This window comes from Dromaius novaehollandiae, chromosome 24, assembly GCF_036370855.1.
Source record: "Dromaius novaehollandiae isolate bDroNov1 chromosome 24, bDroNov1.hap1, whole genome shotgun sequence".
Lineage (NCBI taxonomy): Eukaryota > Metazoa > Chordata > Aves > Casuariiformes > Dromaiidae > Dromaius > Dromaius novaehollandiae.
Genome location: NC_088121.1, coordinates 3713105 through 3730647, shown reverse-complemented (window position 1 = coordinate 3730647; position 17543 = coordinate 3713105). Strand labels below are relative to the sequence as shown.

Here is a 17543-nt window from a genome sequence, read left to right as displayed (position 1 = left end):
CAACAGTGCTGCTGCTAGCCCATATCTCTTGCTGCTGCTCCTGCCTGCTTTCCTTGTACCTCTACCAAAATGCCTGCACTGTTGACCAAGAGTTCTTTCTCTAAGGCTAATCTTGAACCTGGGCATTAACCTAGCTACATAGCCTGATGGCTGGGTAGTCAAATGAGGGCTTGTCCAAGACATAATTTAGCTGGACCCAGAACTGGGATATGTGCAAGCACATCTGCATGGTGTTACATTTAAGATGACTGCTGAAAGCCTTCTCTAACCGCACAAACTTCTTTTGAATGAATGAAATGTATTGACATGCCCACCATATAAATTAGGAAATAGAGGTCCCTATTCAAGGAATCATTTGAATGCACACTTTAAGCCCTAATGAAGCTATTCAAACAGAAGCACGTTTTTAAGTGTTGTCCCAAGTACATTCGCATTTCTTCTTTCAGTCCTGTTCAGCTGAAGGGGGGAAGAGAGTGACTGTTTCCTAATGTTTCAGAACCCTCATCAGTGAGAGAGAGAAAAAAAAAAGTACATTTCCTTTGGATTTAATCAGCGATGAAACAAACTATCAACACTGTCAAACAGCTAGCTAGAACCAACACTTCCCCTCTGATATGTACCTCATTCCCTTAGCTGATACTGCCTGCGGATTTGTCCACTCCATCCGTTTCTCATAGTCTTTGTAGGCCAGCAACACTTCTGCATTTCTGTATGCGCAATTACACAACATCTAGCTCAGTTGGGGCTTCCCATACAAACAAGACCCCAATTATCTTAACAACCATTACTGAAGAAGGAAGATAAGAGATGACAGGTCTGTGGTGATTTTAGTAGCATTAAAGTCTCAGTGATCTAGGAACCAAGGAGGTAAGTCACCTCTGGGGGGGGGGGGGGGGTGATATGTGGGAATAGTGATACTGAAGTTAGGGTTGTGAAAGTTGCAGGGTTGCACTACTGACCTCTTAGAGGAAAATACAACTCAAGAGGACAGTAAGCAGAAGTGCCACTAGAGACAGTATTGCAGAATCACCACATGCATTTCCCAAGATCCATCCTTTAAAAACAATACTGAAAAATTGAAAATGGATCATAAGAGAACTGCAGTAATGAATCATGTTCAGGAAACCATGCTTTGCACTGGAAGACTTGCGCAGCTCAACTTGCTTAAGTTTATCCAAGAAAAGATGAAGAAATGACTATCACTGTCTACAAACATCCATGTGGGGAAACAATTCCTGACAATGGATGGTTCTTTAATCTACTGGGAAATTGCTGGAAGCTGAAGCTAAACAAATCCAGACGAGAAATACAGCAAACAGTTTTAATAGAGAGTCACAAACCACTAAGACAAATTATTTCAAATTGCAGTCTATTCTTTATCACTTGGAATCTTTAAAGCAAGACTAGATGTCTTTCTAAATGAAATGCTAATAGCTAAACAGAATTAAGGGCCTGGTGCAGAGCAATTGAGTGAGATTCTCTGCCCTGTGTCATGGAGGTAAGATTAGGTCATCATTAGATTCTCTTCTGGACTTACAAAAGGCTTTAAGGGAGAGCAAATTTTAGTCTGGAAGGCCTGCCTACAAGCCAGGACCTTAAGTCAGAATCTCTACCACAGTTTAAAAAAGAAAAAGTAAAAAGGGGCAGAGAGAGGTAAAAAGAGGAGAAAGGAAGATGGTTTATTTAGGAATGAGAACTCAAGCCAGAAAAAAAAAAAAAGGACCTCCTTTGTTACTACACCTGAGTCAGCATGACCTCTGTAAGTTACTTCAACTCTTTGAGGCTTTTCACATTCACTTTGTAATACGAAGGTAGCATCACTTGCAGCACTGTGCTGACTGGAGGCAAGAAGAGAAGGACAGTAGGTATATTTGCAGAGCACAGGTTAATTTTCTCCAGTCTTACTACATTCCAATTATTGGCAGTGAGTGGGTCTACACGATCCTGTAACTTACAATATAATTTTACTTTTAAATTTTATTTTTAAATAAAATTTGATCTTGCAGTTATTACATTTAGATATAGGTCTAGTAGACAAAGAACTAGTTATATTTGCCGGTCATGTGATTACACTCATACAGGCCTCTCCCGGCCAACGCAAAGTAATTCATGATCACAGGAGGGCAGTAAAACCCTTGCAAGAAACGCAGTGTCAGACAGCATTAGCATTTCCCAAGATTTCTTGTCCCCTCCAGAAGGCGCTTATCTCTAAAAGACTCATACAGAGCATAAAGGGCTCTTCTAGGCAACAGATATCCCAGAAAGCAATGGAAAAATGTGACAACAGACAAATCAAGATTGGATGCCCTTCTCAAAATACATGTGCCACTGGCTTGCTAGTGCTGGGGCTGTGCTCCCTGCATTAGCCCATCCTTCTGGCTACTTGTTAAGGTCAGCAATGCAGAGGGAAATGCAAGGGGCTGGGCCAAGCCTGGGAAATGAAACAGATGTTAACCCCTACATACTAGGGCTATCTACCACTGTGGTCTGTGCAGCACAAGGCCTGATCAGGAACTGAAGACAGCTTCAGCACTCCCTGATGTGATAAGCAGGAGAAATTCTGCCAAGTAGACTATGCAAGCGCTACTGAAAGCTCATTTAGCTATACAAGACACACTTTTTACACCTTAGGACAGATGGGGCAGGATTATTCACTATACACAGAAAAAGATTGTTTCTAGACATTAACACCAAATTTACAACAGATGCAAGAAAGCCCTAGAGAATAATACCATCTGATTACCAGGGGGTGGGGGTGAGTTTCTGGCAGTTAGAGCAAGAGGAGAAAGACAGGAACTTGGGCTTCAGTTCTGACGCAGGTGCTCCAGCATTGTACAAGCCTTTGCAGAAACTTGTCTGTCAATCACTTCTATTCATTGTGCATCAACCGATGTTAATTTACTATTTTCTTGACTTGCAGCTCAAAGTTTAAATGCAGAACTCCATCTTCCTAAAGAACCAATGCATGGGAAGCTACCTTCGAAGCTGGAGTCAGGTATTAGGTACACCACATTTAAAAAACAGAAAGCTGTAAAATTCAGAACTTGAACTCTTCAAAGTTTAGCACTGTTCAGGCTTGGTCTGGGCAATATTTAAAAACAAGACACAATACCAGCTTTCAGGCACATCTTGGGAAGCCACTTGCTGTGCCATGAAATAGACAGTAAATAAGATTACAATTTCCCAATATTTTATATATTATTCAGAACCAGGCCCTACTTTAAATCTCCCTTGGGTAAATTCAGAGTGCCTCCCTGAAAATGAGGGAATATTTGAGGACTAACACTGGTTCATTCTGATCTCCTTTTCTACTTAACTGTTCCACAGTGAGTTTCAAAATGAGACATAAAAGGACATTTCACTCTAATAATGACAGATTTTTTTTTTCCCATTCCCCTTTTAATTCTTCAGTCTAATAAGTGTATTATTTTTCTAACAATAAATAGCTAGTTTGCAGCAGCAGGGAGAAATATCGGGAAGAGGCAGACAGGAATTGCATATTTTGGTTTAAAGGGAAAGGCGGGGCGGGGGGAGAGAAGACAACTTTTTCTTACTGGAATGATGGAGGCCGGGAGTCTCCAATGCCACCTGTCCTCTCAATGGGAGGCGGAAGATCTGTGTGGCTCTCGGTGCACTGGGAACCTGTGTCAGAGTGAGAGCTTTCAGCCAGGACCAGCTGTCAACAAAAAGGACAGAGAGTTAGACATATTTGTACAAATTTCTTCACCTTGACATAAGGCATTCAACCACTGCTTTTCTGCAAACTCTGTGAGCATCTAGAGGAACTAGAGGGAAAAGTGCTTGGTGACTAGCTGCATGGATTCCTGCTAATCCTTCAGAAAAGCCTGTTACATTCAATCTCAACATAAAAACAGCACCAGTTAGGATTTCCACAAAGTTTCTATGAGCACCACAGAGTTTTCTTCATCTCAGAACAATCACACTGGGCAGAGAGTGCAGTGTTCCTTATGACTTGTCTTTTCAGCATCCTCTGCGTTTCCTAGGCTTGCAGTTTGTCAGGATCCCTTGTGAAATGCATGCACATTGCAAGACTGCACTTTAAGTCTGTATTTGTTGTGACAAAAATAAAAAACAAAAGCTGAAACTTGTCAGTATGATGCCCAAATATGCTATAACTTATTATACAAAGACCTTCCAAAAAAAGGAAAATTCACAAACTGGTCTGGACCAAGAGCCAAATCAGAGTTGCCCCCCATCTTTATTAGGTGTCTGAATTAAAAACAAAATCCACCAAATCGCAAACTCCATAAACTTTAGAAGGAGGGCCAAATTCCTGATGTTGGTCAGACTCGTGCATCTTGAGCCCATTCTGTCTCTTAATATTTCCTGAAGACAGAGCTGCAAAATAGCATTTCCCAAACATGCTGTGAAAACCAGGGTGTGCCGTGTATACTCCTCTATAATCCATAACCACCTGAAAAGTTTTATAAAACTACATTGTTATAAGTAATACCTTAAAACTGATGCCAACATCTGCATTCATGGAAGTTGAAGGCTCCTGGCAGCCTGCCAACCAGGGTAGAAGGGAAGGATGCAGAACACTGGACACACAGCACTCACATAGAAATAGGTAATGGAGATACGGCATAATAGTCAGTCTTCCCACTACAAAAACCAAACATCTATATACAGCCTGGTGCACTTGGAATGATTATACATTCCAGTTCCATCAGAAGGTAAACTGCAAAATCTTCAGATAACAGCTAATACTGGATCATATTATTTCTATTTCCTATCAACACTTTCAATCACACAAAGGGATAATGGATCTCCTGGATAATGAATCACAGGGATGGCCAGGTCACACAAGAGACTTACTGCATTCCGTTTTGCTTCCAATAAACTCAGGATAGAAAGACCATCTCCATTCAGCATGTGAAAAACTAGGTCTTTTGTGACATCTTTACTCAGCTGATGAATATACAATAGAAAGAAGAACAAGTCCCTCTTCCTATCCCACCTTCTTGGTATGTAGCTCATACACTGTTTGACAGAGGATCCTGCATTTAAGTGAGATCTAATTCTATCTACCTATCTGCCAGCCTAGTATCTACTTATCTATATTTTGCAAAAAAATGCTGTGTTAAAAAAAAAAAATACAAATTCTGTACTTTGCAAAAGATGACAGAGATGCTTTGTGTTAAGGGATCTTTTTGTATACCCAAGTGAAATTAGTTTTCCACATTATTTTTTTCAAAATCTTACTGATGCTGGAAGACACTAGCTGAAGTGTACACCTGGCAACCAGACAGTGCTGGTCCCTTCTCTACTAATGATTCAGTAAAATCTTAGATAAGAAAATCAGCACGTGTACCTCAGTTCCCCAATCCAGAAAGGCAGGATACTACTGATTTCATAAAGCTGAGATAAAAGTAATTAACATATACAAACAGAATTTAAATCCTTGAAGAACCATACACAGCACATAAAACACCACTATAAAAAACCAAAAGTGTGCCCTGGTCCTAGATGCCTTTTAACTCATTTCTGCAAACGGAATATGGTAATTCCAAAATAGCAGTTCCAGTTCTGATTCAACTTTGCCTCCTAGTTTAAGTAGTCAAATAATTTTCTATCAAAAAGCACAACAATGCAGAAATAGATTCCTGTCCTCCACTACCCAAACCAGGAAGGCAGATGGCTAACATGCTGGATTTTGCCCAAAATGAAATTAGAATTCCACTATCTGAAAGACTTGACTCATGTTATAAATGATCGTAGTATACCCATTATCAGTACAAAAATTGTCTCCTATTTGCTATGCATCCTACGCAGACTAACCCTGCTGAGGACTGCCTGCACTTCAAACAACAGATCGAAAAAAAGTGAGGCAGCATTGCTGATACCACTATACTGAGAACAAATCAAAGCGAAATGAAGCAACTTTCTCAGCCTCACACAGGAAGTCTACAGAAGTCCTGAAAGCAAATACAGATTTTGCACATCCTAATCTAGGTCCATACCAATCAGCACATCTTTCCTCAGTGTATTTTGGATGTTTTGCCAAGAACAGGGGAAAAAGTCCTGCCGAACCAGAAAGGAAGCTAAAACAGATTCATGTATTTCACACAGACCACTGACCCCACACGACATTTTCTGGCCACTACCAACACCAGTTAGATTTGAACTAGTGACCTGGAGGTGGGGAAAAAAAAAAAAAAAAAAAAAAAAAAAATCTATATCCTATTACCGGTTCCCTAAGCCATCTAATCTCTTTGCTGAGTTCCTTCAAACAATATGATTGTAAGGTCTTTAATTAAGTAGATGCTCAAATATCAGTATAGATTATTATCTTTTACTAAGAGGCAACCAAGGTCTCAGCTCCCTCTATTTTTAGCTGTGCACAAACTAGCTCTACATAAGACATTCCAACTGTAAGTGGTTAATTTATCAAAGACTAATCCTAATATAATTGTCAGATAAGTGCTAAGCTGTTAAAGAATAGGATGGAGCAGGAGAGGGAGGGAATGGGATGGGAGGGGAGAAGACAGTATGTTACTCTTAAGAGCATATACCATAAATATGAGAAGGCAAACAGACTGTAAAAAACAAACAATCTGAAGACAGAACAGTTTTCCAGCACCAGACGGAGTCAGCTATGTTATTCAAACTCATTACTGGATGTAAACAAGATCTGTACATCCTTTCACACTCTTAAGTTGTATCGAGCTATGCAAACAACCATGGCTCCAGTTATTTCAAAGCAGGAAAACATGATCCTTCTTTAAGACTTTTAGCTGATGAAAACACCTGTCACAAACATGCACTGGATGCAAAAAGCAAGATGAACCAATAAGACAAATGCCTTGTGTACTTCGGGATATTTGTTCTTAAATATTTCCCTGAACCTGGAGGCAGAAGTTCTGGCAATGCAGAACCCTTTCTGCAGGCAAGCTCTCTGTACTGCTCGAGGTGGCAGACCATCTTGGAGCGCTGCCGAGAAGCGGCAGAAGCCACTGCAGCAAGACTGTTCTGTGAATACCGCCCATTGATTGGGATTTCCTGAAGGATAAAGTACTGCATGACTGTTTCTTACTGATCACCTGCAAGATTAAAGCCACAAACAGCCTTAGACACCTTTGTACCTTTCTGCCATCCTGAATAATTCTTGCTGTGGAGTTTGAACACTTTCCTTCTTTTGTCTCTTTTGTGCTTACAGAACTATTATCACAACATTTTGCAGAGAAAGAAACTGAGGCTTGACTGAGCCATCTGCATTCACTGAGGCAAGGCAGGTGGCTGGTCCCAGCTCTTGAAAGCAGCCTCAGGCCATGCTATGACCATTATAAAGGGAAGAGAGCTGTGGAAATTACCTGGACTAACCTTTCAGCTGCATTCAGGAAATACAGCACCTTAGACATGAATCAGTTCACTACCAGTTGTACACATGTTTGAACTCAATATGCTGGCAATATCTCCTGTTTCTGAGTAGCCTGTAAATCCTAGAAAAATATCTTTCAGATTTCTGGTAATAAGTCGTAAGCACAACAGCCATGATAAAACAGTGGCCAGTGCAGAACAGCTGAATATTTACTAGTTTTCTCATGGTTATCTTCCCAAGTTAAGATCCATGCTGCCCTTGCTGTGCTGCTAGTTACAGCATAGCTCAGGCATTTACACACAAAGAGCACTTGCTGTAATTTAGATACATAGTTTGGGTGCAAATTTGTCTCCCAGTGTCAGGAGTGTAACAGTTTATATGGGCTGCCTAGCCTGGCCTTGCTCTTCTGATAACCAGGGCCTGGAGGGTCCTGCAAGATGACCTGATTTCACAGACTTCATCAACAAGGTCTTGAAGCAATAAAGTTATTAAAACAAAATACAGGCTATCTAAATCTATGTCTGATGACAGCGTATGGAGCACTCTCACCCCCCACCAAAGCTTACACTGTTGACTTACAGATCTCTGTGTTCAAGAAAACTGGAATAAAAGTGTGTATTTGGATGGCTGCAGACCAAATCAATGAAAACACTGCAAAAGATCACTAAAAAAGTGCTTGTTATGCTAGAAAAGAAAATCTGCAGTAGAAGACAACACATGCAGCAAGATTATTATGACAGCACAGTTTAGCTGATTTTCCCCAACCATCACGAGGATCAGAAAGGCACTACATCATCTAACACAATGGAATACTGGAGTCAGCTGGAGCCTTCATACAATACCAGGAGCAGTGCATTAGCAGCCCTGTCCCTTTCCAGGTGCCCCACAAATCCCTTCAATTTGATGAGGGCCGTATGGTGACTGCAGAAAAGGAAGAACTCTGTGAGGGCATACACTTATTCACAGAATTCAAACGCCACTGCAAAGGCCCTGGCTGCATGTGGGGGCACATGAAACCACTGCTCCCTGGTTTGCAATGCTAGTTAAGAATTCCTCATTTCTTCCAACAACAAATGACACCCCGCAGATCATTAAGTATATATTACCAGCTTTAAGATAAATTGTGTCCTTTCCTTTGTGAACTTATAGTAGTAGTAAAATACTCCAACACTACATTATTTCAAAAGAAGAAGATAACATACTAACAGACTGCCACATCACAGGCTTCTCACTGTATTTCCAGGAGAAAGGCAGTATTAACCCCAGCTTCCTGGCCAGAAGCTAGCCCCACTAATTACATTTCAGCCATCAACCTTCTCCTGCAGTTTTGACTGGCTACAGCATTTTATCCCACTTCTTTACTTACACTGCTTTTGTGCTCTGTGCTGTTCAAGAGTGTGCCTGTGTGCGCCGTGAAACAGCTGTTAGGTTCCACCTGAGGAGGAGGACTGCATTCTAATGTGAAACATCGATGTCTTGTGTGTGGTTCTCATGGAGGAGGTTAATAAAAAAGTGTGGAACTGATTGTAACTGTTGATTCTCTTCACTCCATCACACTGGATGTTGTTTATGTTTTCAACTGAGGTCTTACCATCATACCCCCTACTAAATCTTTCCTATGAAGTGGAGAAAGCATACTGACTCTGTGCACACCACATAAAGTTCTTACATTCTTCTGAAATCCCCAGAGATTCAAAAGTATGCTGTGCAACTTAGACACGCTCTGCTGTGGTAACAACTCACACAGCCTATCAAGGCAGACAAAAAGTGCATGTTTCCTTCTGTGCCAGGACAGGTTACTGAGCATTGCTAGGCACCTGCTAGAGAAACCTTTGTCTTGGAACTTATTTGCAAGAGTAAATTCTCAGTCCACTCTCTCTTTGTGCCAGTGCTGCTCATTTTAGCAGCTGGACTTCCAATCTGAAGTCCTAGCATAAGGCAAACTTCACACTAGTCCACCCTACATATTGTAGGCAAATTCAAGTGATGGAAGAGCAATCAGTAGGAAGCTGGACTCTCCAACACAAACAAGGCTTAAGCTCCCCAGTTAGAGCCAGAGGATGACATCAGATCAGTGAATGGTAATGGTGTCAGGAGATATTCATTCTCTTCCCATTATTGCTGCTGACCTTAAGCGAGACCTCGGATTGATTGCTTCACCTCCCTGTGGCTCAATTTCGCTCCTGCTCCTCTGTATCACATTTGCTTATGCTTTTCACTTAATTAGGGCAAGGACTGCCTTTTATAGTGCTCTGCACTTAGCAGACATCTTAACACGACAAACACACACTGACATTAAGCCAGCTCAGGAAATCAGTCTGATCAACATCCATGGCTGAAGACACCAGACAACAGGGGAAGGAGAAAAAGCGAACATTAGTGCACTCTGCTCTCTTATTCTCATCTGGCTAAATATTTATTAGGCTACTGGAATGAAAACTACAATATGTAAATTCTCATTGATACCAAGAGTAGCAGCAGTTCTTTTATATTTCTCCCACCTGAGGGAAATGCGAAGGACTGATAACAGTGGCTAAAGAAATACCCAGCTAAGAAGATCCATTTGCATTTTTGCTGACAACGTCAAAATAGCCACGTATAGTTACCAGTGGAAAGCAATTATTTCTTATAAAATCACAGACATCTCAAATCGAAGTCAAAGATTCAAAGACATGGCCCATTATCCACATGAAGGCTGCTCATGAGGGACCAATTGCACAAAAGGATTTACTGAGAGGCCCTTTACTCCACCAGGAATTCTATCAAAGGCAACAGGACTCCACATTGATAGAACAACTGCAAAAGCTCACCAGGAATGTGACATTTATTTCAGTAATTATAAATTGCCTATGCTGGGTAAGTTAGGCTTCCCCTTTTTTTCTTGCTGAGAACTACAGTGTATTTATCTGGGGTTTTCTACAGCCATGGTCCACAGATGCTCACACAACATGGGGTCAAGTTTATAGCTTGGAAATCAGAAGCTGTGACCTGGCCTAGAAGGAACAGCTTTGGAAAATCAGCTGCCAAGTAAAAAGAGACCTTTCCCGATGCACAGACAAAGACAAGAATTGAGTTTCAAAATAAAATTCTTACTTCTTTCTGTGATTTCATCATCTGTCCCCCTCTATCATCCTAGGTCTGAACTAATTCAAAAGCTACATGTATTAAATGCTTAATAGGTGACCTCTTTCAGATCCAGCTGTAGAGGACGATAGCACATCTCCCTGTTCACTGCCACCAAACACCTACAGATTGCTGAACCCATAATTTGCTAATAGCACAGTTAGAGTGAACACTTACTAAATTGCTTCAGGTAAGTATCAGTTGCATTAGATCGCATATCTAAACCTCTATGTGCTATTTGCCCAAAGCAGGTCAGGGAATGTTCTCACGAACCACTCTGCTACAAAACAGCTGGGGCATCAACCTCTGACAGTGCACACATTTGCACAGCAAATACCTGTTCACAGTCCTTAGATTACTGAATCCTCATGTTAGACTTACTACCCTACAGTTCTGCAAGAACAGTGTCAATCATACCTATAGACATCTTATTTGGTAGCAAATCCAAGTAACAGACAACCAAAGGACATGTCCAAGATTGCCTGAACTAACTCGCACACAGCTATGACATCACTGCCAGCCAAAAGGAAATAGTGCACATCCTCAGCAGCCTGTCAGGGAACTGTCCCCAGATGTTGAAAAGTCTTCCTAAAAAACACAGATAATGGCCAACTCACTCAGTGCAAACTGCTGGCAGAGGCCAGTCAGCTGGCTCTGATCTGGAGCAACCACAGGCCAATTCTTTCCACACTCCCAGATTCCACTGGGAGGCTGTCCCTGGACTACGTAGAGAAAATAGGAAAGCATTTTAAACTTTTGCAAAAAGCCCAAAGGTAACATATGCCCTTCCCCGCAAGCTATTTTTCCAAAACACCCGGCAAGAACTTGAGCCTGCAAACACCACTCACATAAAGCAGTCCCACAGAAGTGAAAATGAACCATCTCCCAAGAGAAATTATACACCTGCGTGTGCGCCTGTGTGTGCGTGCACGCGTGTTAGAACAGATGTCCACATCCGCTATTTCTTATGGAAGAGTTTTTGCTCATTAAAACTAGGTATCTGTCTCAAGATCTTCACAAGCACTTACTGACTTAGATAATTCATCCTAAACACCTAAAAGAGGCACAGTGCTCCAAGAGATGCACAGTTAGCACTTTGTGAAGTCCAAGTTTCTATTAGGAATCTCAAATTTTTCACCCTCCTGCCTCTTCTCCTTCTCCCAAAATCACATTCCATCTCTGGCCCCAAGTCGTACAGCCCACTACTGGTATATACGAACACTTTTGCCCATGTCAGTAATTAAGAAGAATGGGAGGAGATGGGGAAGTCTAGTCTAGAATGGGAGGAGATGGGGAATGCAGAGCAGAGAATTCAAATAACTGTACTTCACAGCATACAAAGTTTGGGTTTGTTTTTCAGTTTGTTTGTTTTTTTTTTTTTTAATAGACTTTGTGTTCCTTCTTTCTTTATTCTGCATGTTCAAATGGCCTTTACAACCTCCTCTTCCTGCATATTACAGTGACTGCACAGCAGTCTAGCCAAAGTAAGAACTGGAATGCAATTTAGATCCATACTGCAAGACAAACAAAGTTCATTTGTGATTTAACTCACAAATGGGAAAGGTCACACTTTTCCATCAAGTGCATCTGACAAATCATGTTATGGTTCTTATTAGAACGCTAATGAAAGGCAAAACACACCAAAATGCACTCACCAGGGCTCCAGCTGTGCCCCAGAGAACAGGTTAACGATTTTTACACAGCTAAGAGGATCTGTTTTCTTAGCAGGATAATCACAATTGACATGCTTTCTTTTCTGAAAGCAAGAAATCTTGCAGACAGTCATCTTCAGTAAAAGTCAGCAAGGTGAGAATTCTTGGCTAGGCCCCAAAACATCTCACGCCTTGCTATCACCTCACCTATGATCTGCTCATCCACGGAATGAAAATATGCAACTGCACCTGCCTGTTGCTTCATGTTCACTCACCTGATCTCTGGCCCCAACAAAAAACATGTGCCACAGACCAAGCACCCCTGTAGATCTAAGCACCAATGACTCAGGAGGAAAAAAAAAAAAAATCCACCATTGAAGCTCTTTTAAATAGGTGAACTTGTTCGAAAGTATTGCTGGCATACTCTCAAAGCTGCAGGTAAGCCAGCAGCCTACTCAAAAGGCTATTCAAGACTGGGTTCCTTAGGCCACAAAGTACCAGTCACAATAACCTGAAGTACAGCATCTGGGTCACAGCAAGGAGAGAACTACTGCTGCTGACACACCAGATCTGCTCATTGCATTTCCGTGCCTGTGCCAATGGGCTTGGAGTACTTGTGTGCAAGTGTTGGGACTAATATGACATCAAAATTACTATGCTTTTCTTAAATAGCATAAAGCTGGATTGCTCATTGTCCTGTAAAAAGTGAAATCTGCTTTTGTAGAAATACATACAGAGCTATTTTATTCAGGGCTTCTAGGTGGCAAGGGAAACTATAACCATGGCATCCAGTCAGGATAATCACCTGCTGGTTAAAGTGCAGAACAGAACCGAAAAACTTCAAAAAGAAACTGTTCATCAGCTCCCCTGGAGTGCAGGCTGATTACAGGATTGTGTAAGTGAATGTGAAAGAAAAGGGAAGGAGATCATAATGTCCAGAGCAAAAAAAGGCAGCTGAAAATAGCTGATTAGGGCCCATGCTGATGCTCAGTATCTTGAACCAGTACATTTGTATGGTGTTTTGTGATTTAATGCACTTGGCCAAAGCTAAAGCAAGAAGAGGAAGTTGGCACACCATGTCCAGCACTGCCTACAGCAAAATTAAAATACTGTGCTAATGAAAAGGGAAGATCTGTACAAACAATAGACTTGATTCTTAGTTAGTGCAAAAATCATAGCAGCTTTATCAATTCAAAGATTGTTATCAACCTCAGATATGAGCCACTGTTTTGGTAGAGAAGTTTGTACAAAGAACTCGCTCTAGAACAAACTGCATTAAGAGAGTTCTAACAACAAACCTCACCAGGATTGCATGGGACAGTGACAAAACATAAATCGCAATAGGGTACAACCCTCCTTTCTCTGAGACCAAATAAATTCAGAAAGCAGCAAGAGGGTCCACGTCACATACATTTGCCTGATGCCTGCAATTTGAGGGGAGGAGGAATTGGGGTGTGGGTGGGGTGTCAGACCTCAAATATGACATTACAATGAGATTTACTTCCCACAATATGTCAAGATCTCAGTTCCTGTCAGTGTGGATGTCAGTTTGTCAGCCCCACTTCCATCGGATGTCAGTTTGTCAGTCCCACTTCCATTCTTGTCCTATGTAAAACAGGCAGGATATAGAGCGTGTTTATGTACATACAGTTACAATAATAAGTAGTAAATGAAGTACTCTGTCAAATAATTAATGTTAGTATCTATGTTGTTGAAAATCCTAAAGGTAAATCAGGCTACCCCCCACTGACACTCTATACATCTCATAAGCAGAAGCCCTCTGTGCTCAAATTATTTAGTCCTTAAAAAAAACAAACAAAAAAACCCCACAAACACACACACAAAATCTAAGATGCAGATGAGAAAAGCAAGCAGGACACAGGAGGGATGGGATGAGGTCCAAATAGCTAATTAGGAACAAGATTCCAATTCAGTCTTAACCTAACTACACTGAGTTCCCAGGACAGCAAAAGTAAGCAACTATTACATACTTGCAGAACCTCCCTTAAACACTTTCTCCTATGGAAATCAGGCCTGCATATGACACTAAGATCAAAGTTCCTGCCTATGACAAATATAAAGATTCAGCTGTTACTAAAAAAGATGAAACTCTCAACTTTCTAAATGTCAGTCATCTTGTAAACATCAAAGTAGTCTCTGCATTAGTCAAGAGGGGAGTGGTGGAGGAGGAGGCAGCCAAGCTATATTGTGTGCACTTGATGTTCCAATTTTAAATATGTTGTCTAGATGTGAAATACACACATATGCACTGCAGTAACTTACAGTGAGAAGGACAATTATCACACATGGTTTGGTGAAAGAATCCAAGCTGTCTGCTACCAGCTGATGCGTATTTTATAACAAGAGAGACAAAGAAGGCTCAAGTCCATCACGTGGAAGCCAAACAAGAAAACGGCCCTGCCAAAACCACAATTTTTCCAAAAGGTAAGGACCAACTCTGCTAGCCCTGAAGTGTATGGATGTAGTTATCAATTCAGTTCCAGTGAACAGGATATTAAGGGATTCCAAACTGAACAATTAATTTACAGTAAGATTTACATAAAACTCCTACAATAATTAGTAGCAAGGAGAAGCAGATAAGCATGACAATTTCATGGGTGTTAGTGCAAAAAAAAGTGATTTGCAACTGATAATGTAGGTCAGGCACAGATGTCTCAGCTGATTGTTCACAACAGTGAACAGGAGTTCTTGTCAACATCATCTGTAAAAAGCATTCTAAATGATCTGTAAGAAGAGAGCTATAAACTGAATCCACACGCGTGGGATATGCATACAAATTTGGAAGCAAGCTGATGGATGGGAAGGAAGGAAAGAGGGAGTCTAAGTCTTTCAAAGAAACATATACATTTATATTACCTGCACAAATCTGCGCTCACTAACTCTTGTTCAACTATTCATGCCTCAGTTGAAATAAATGTTTTTTTTAATGCATTATGGCATTTGCTGCTGAGCAGCAGAGTCTGTGAAGAGCCAACAGAACTCATGAAAGGCTATACAGTACTAATTCTTTGAAACAATCCATTTAAGCCACACATCTAAAATTTGCTTGTAGATCCTTGTAATAGCATCATTCACAGTCTCAGAAACTTTGCTTCGACTCCTTCTATGTTAGATCCTGGGTTGGCATGAAGAACAAAAACCATTTCACTCTGCTTTATCATTGAATTACTTTATTTTACCTAAGAAAGAAAGGTAAGTTGAACTTATATTCTTCCTAAAGAAAAGGAAATGAAAAATGAAGGGAGGGAACATGTTCTGACTTGGGAAAACCAACTGTCTTTCTATTGTCTTTTAAAGGCATATGAGAAACTGCCCTAGTCTCATCACTCCAAAATAGGATAATGCAAGTTTGAGAAATATCAAAAGCTACAGAAAAAAGCAGTGAATTCATTAGCAGAATTACTGAGGTTGGCAGGGACTTCTGGAGGTCAACGAGTCCGTATCTCCTGCTCAAAGCAGGGTCAACTACAGCAAGTTGCTCAGGACCACGTCCAGTCAGGTTTTGAACATCTCCAAGGATAGAGACACCACAACTTCTCTGGGCAATCTGTTCCAGTGTTTGACCACCATCAATGTAAAAATGCTTTTTTAATGTTTAAGTGGAATTTCCTGTATTTCAATTTGTTCCCATTGCCTCTCATCCTATCACTAGGCATCACCAAGCAGAGTCTGGATCCATCTTCTTTACCCCCTCCACTCAGCTATTTATGTAAAGACAAGATCCCCCCTGAGATTTCTGTTCTCCAAGTTAAACAATCCCAGCTTGCTCAGCCACTCCTTGTATAACAGATGCTCCAACTGATTAATCATCTTTGTGGTCCTTCTCTGGATTTGCTGTAGTATGTCCATGCCTCTCCTGTACTTGAGAGCCCAGCACTGGACAAAGCACTCCAGATGCGGCCTCACCAGTGCTGAGCAGAAGGGAAGAATCACCTACCTTGACTTGCTGACAATACTCTCCCTAATGCAGGCCAGGATGCTGTTGGCCTTCTGTGCTGCAAGGGCACGTTGCTGGCTCATGGTCAACTTGCTTTCCACAAAGACACCCCGTTAAAGGTTCAAGATAATCAAATGCTATGTATTTTCTAAAAAGCTACCTTCAAATCAGAGTTGCCCATACAATCATTTTAAAAACTGTCAAGGAGGATGACTTTAAGTCTAAGTAATCAGACTATGGAAGATCTGCCATCAGTTGCAGAAGACTTCCTACGTGGCCTTAGGGGGAAAGAAGAAATTCACACACAGTTTGTGTCTCAGTTCCCACCTATAACGTGGGAGAAACAAATAGTCCTAACACAAAAAGAAAATGAAGGATCGAGTTCTTTGGAGCAGAAACCATGTCTCCCACCATCCACATGTACAGCGCCTGGCACAAGGGAGAAGAAAGGAGAGCAACTATTGATCTTGTTTGAGGTCTCCAAGCAAAATTTGGGGGAAAAAAAAAATAGACAGCAGCAGACCCTATTTCACATAGGAACGGGTGGGACGTTTTGAGATAAGGTATAAATCCTTGGAGCAAGGATTATGTATTCTACATTTGGAAAGCAGCCAGCAATGTTTACTGACATAGGAATCACAATAAATTCACCCTTAAAATGCATTTCAGAAACTGTAATGTTTCTCTGAAATTAGTAACAGTCACCAAACTAAAACACGACACTTAACTCCTCTACATATTATTTTCCTTATTCAGATCTTACTATTCTTTATAAGGAAAATGTAATTATTTCTTTTTTCAGATAAAAAAAAACAGAAAAGGCATACGTTTTCATATTATTTAAGGAACTGGAAAAACGACTCACCTCTCAACTTGAGATCTAATGCCTTATGCCTTGGCTCACACTGGGTTACTGGTTGGGGGAAGGAGGAGGAGGTTGAAGAATTGGGAGATAAAGGAGAATGAAGTAATCCTAGTCCTCTTCATCCTTACTCATGTGGAATACTTTGGGGTTGGGAGTTGTTTTGTTTAAACTCCAAAAGTGTGCTTCCGCTTTCCTACTGATGGCAAGCTGGCTGCTACATTCACCTTATGTTGCAGAACATATTTTTAACGAGAATTAGGGGTTTGCCTATTACTGTCTTCAACAAAAGGTAAATAGGTGAATCTTTTTAGACGTTTAGGCTTATTTTGTGAGGTTTTACAGCATTTATTTCAGAGCGCTCCATCAGATTCAGTACTACTTGGGGGTAGAGAGGAGAGACAACAATGAGAGAGAAAAGAAGACACAAGAAGTTACTAACATTAAAGGCTTCATGCTTAAACATCATTTTCAGCCCTGCACACCTTTGTGGACTTCAGTTTAATTTCTAAAGTAATTATAAAATAACAGGATGTTATAGACAGAATGAAAAACTAAGCCTTTGCTTCCATGTAAATTGAGATGCGATACTTCCAGGCACTTCTG

The 17543-nt window shown here is 40.9% G+C and overlaps 1 protein-coding gene across 10 annotated transcripts in view; it reads right to left on the bottom strand.

The window, feature by feature from the left end:
• The window catches only part of DVL1 (dishevelled segment polarity protein 1), a 119111-nt gene that overhangs the window by 48518 nt on the left and 53050 nt on the right, over positions 1 to 17543 (bottom strand). For 5 of the 10 annotated variants that reach the window (XM_064525480.1, XM_064525481.1, XM_064525483.1 and 2 more), the window contains exon 3: positions 3555 to 3676. In XM_064525480.1, coding sequence (XP_064381550.1) covers positions 3555 to 3676 — 122 coding nt within the window. Of the gene's footprint in view, positions 1 to 3554; positions 3677 to 4474; positions 6158 to 17543 lie in introns of those variants that run through there. The other 5 variants (XM_064525484.1, XM_064525485.1, XM_064525488.1 and 2 more) reach the window with 2 other exon arrangements.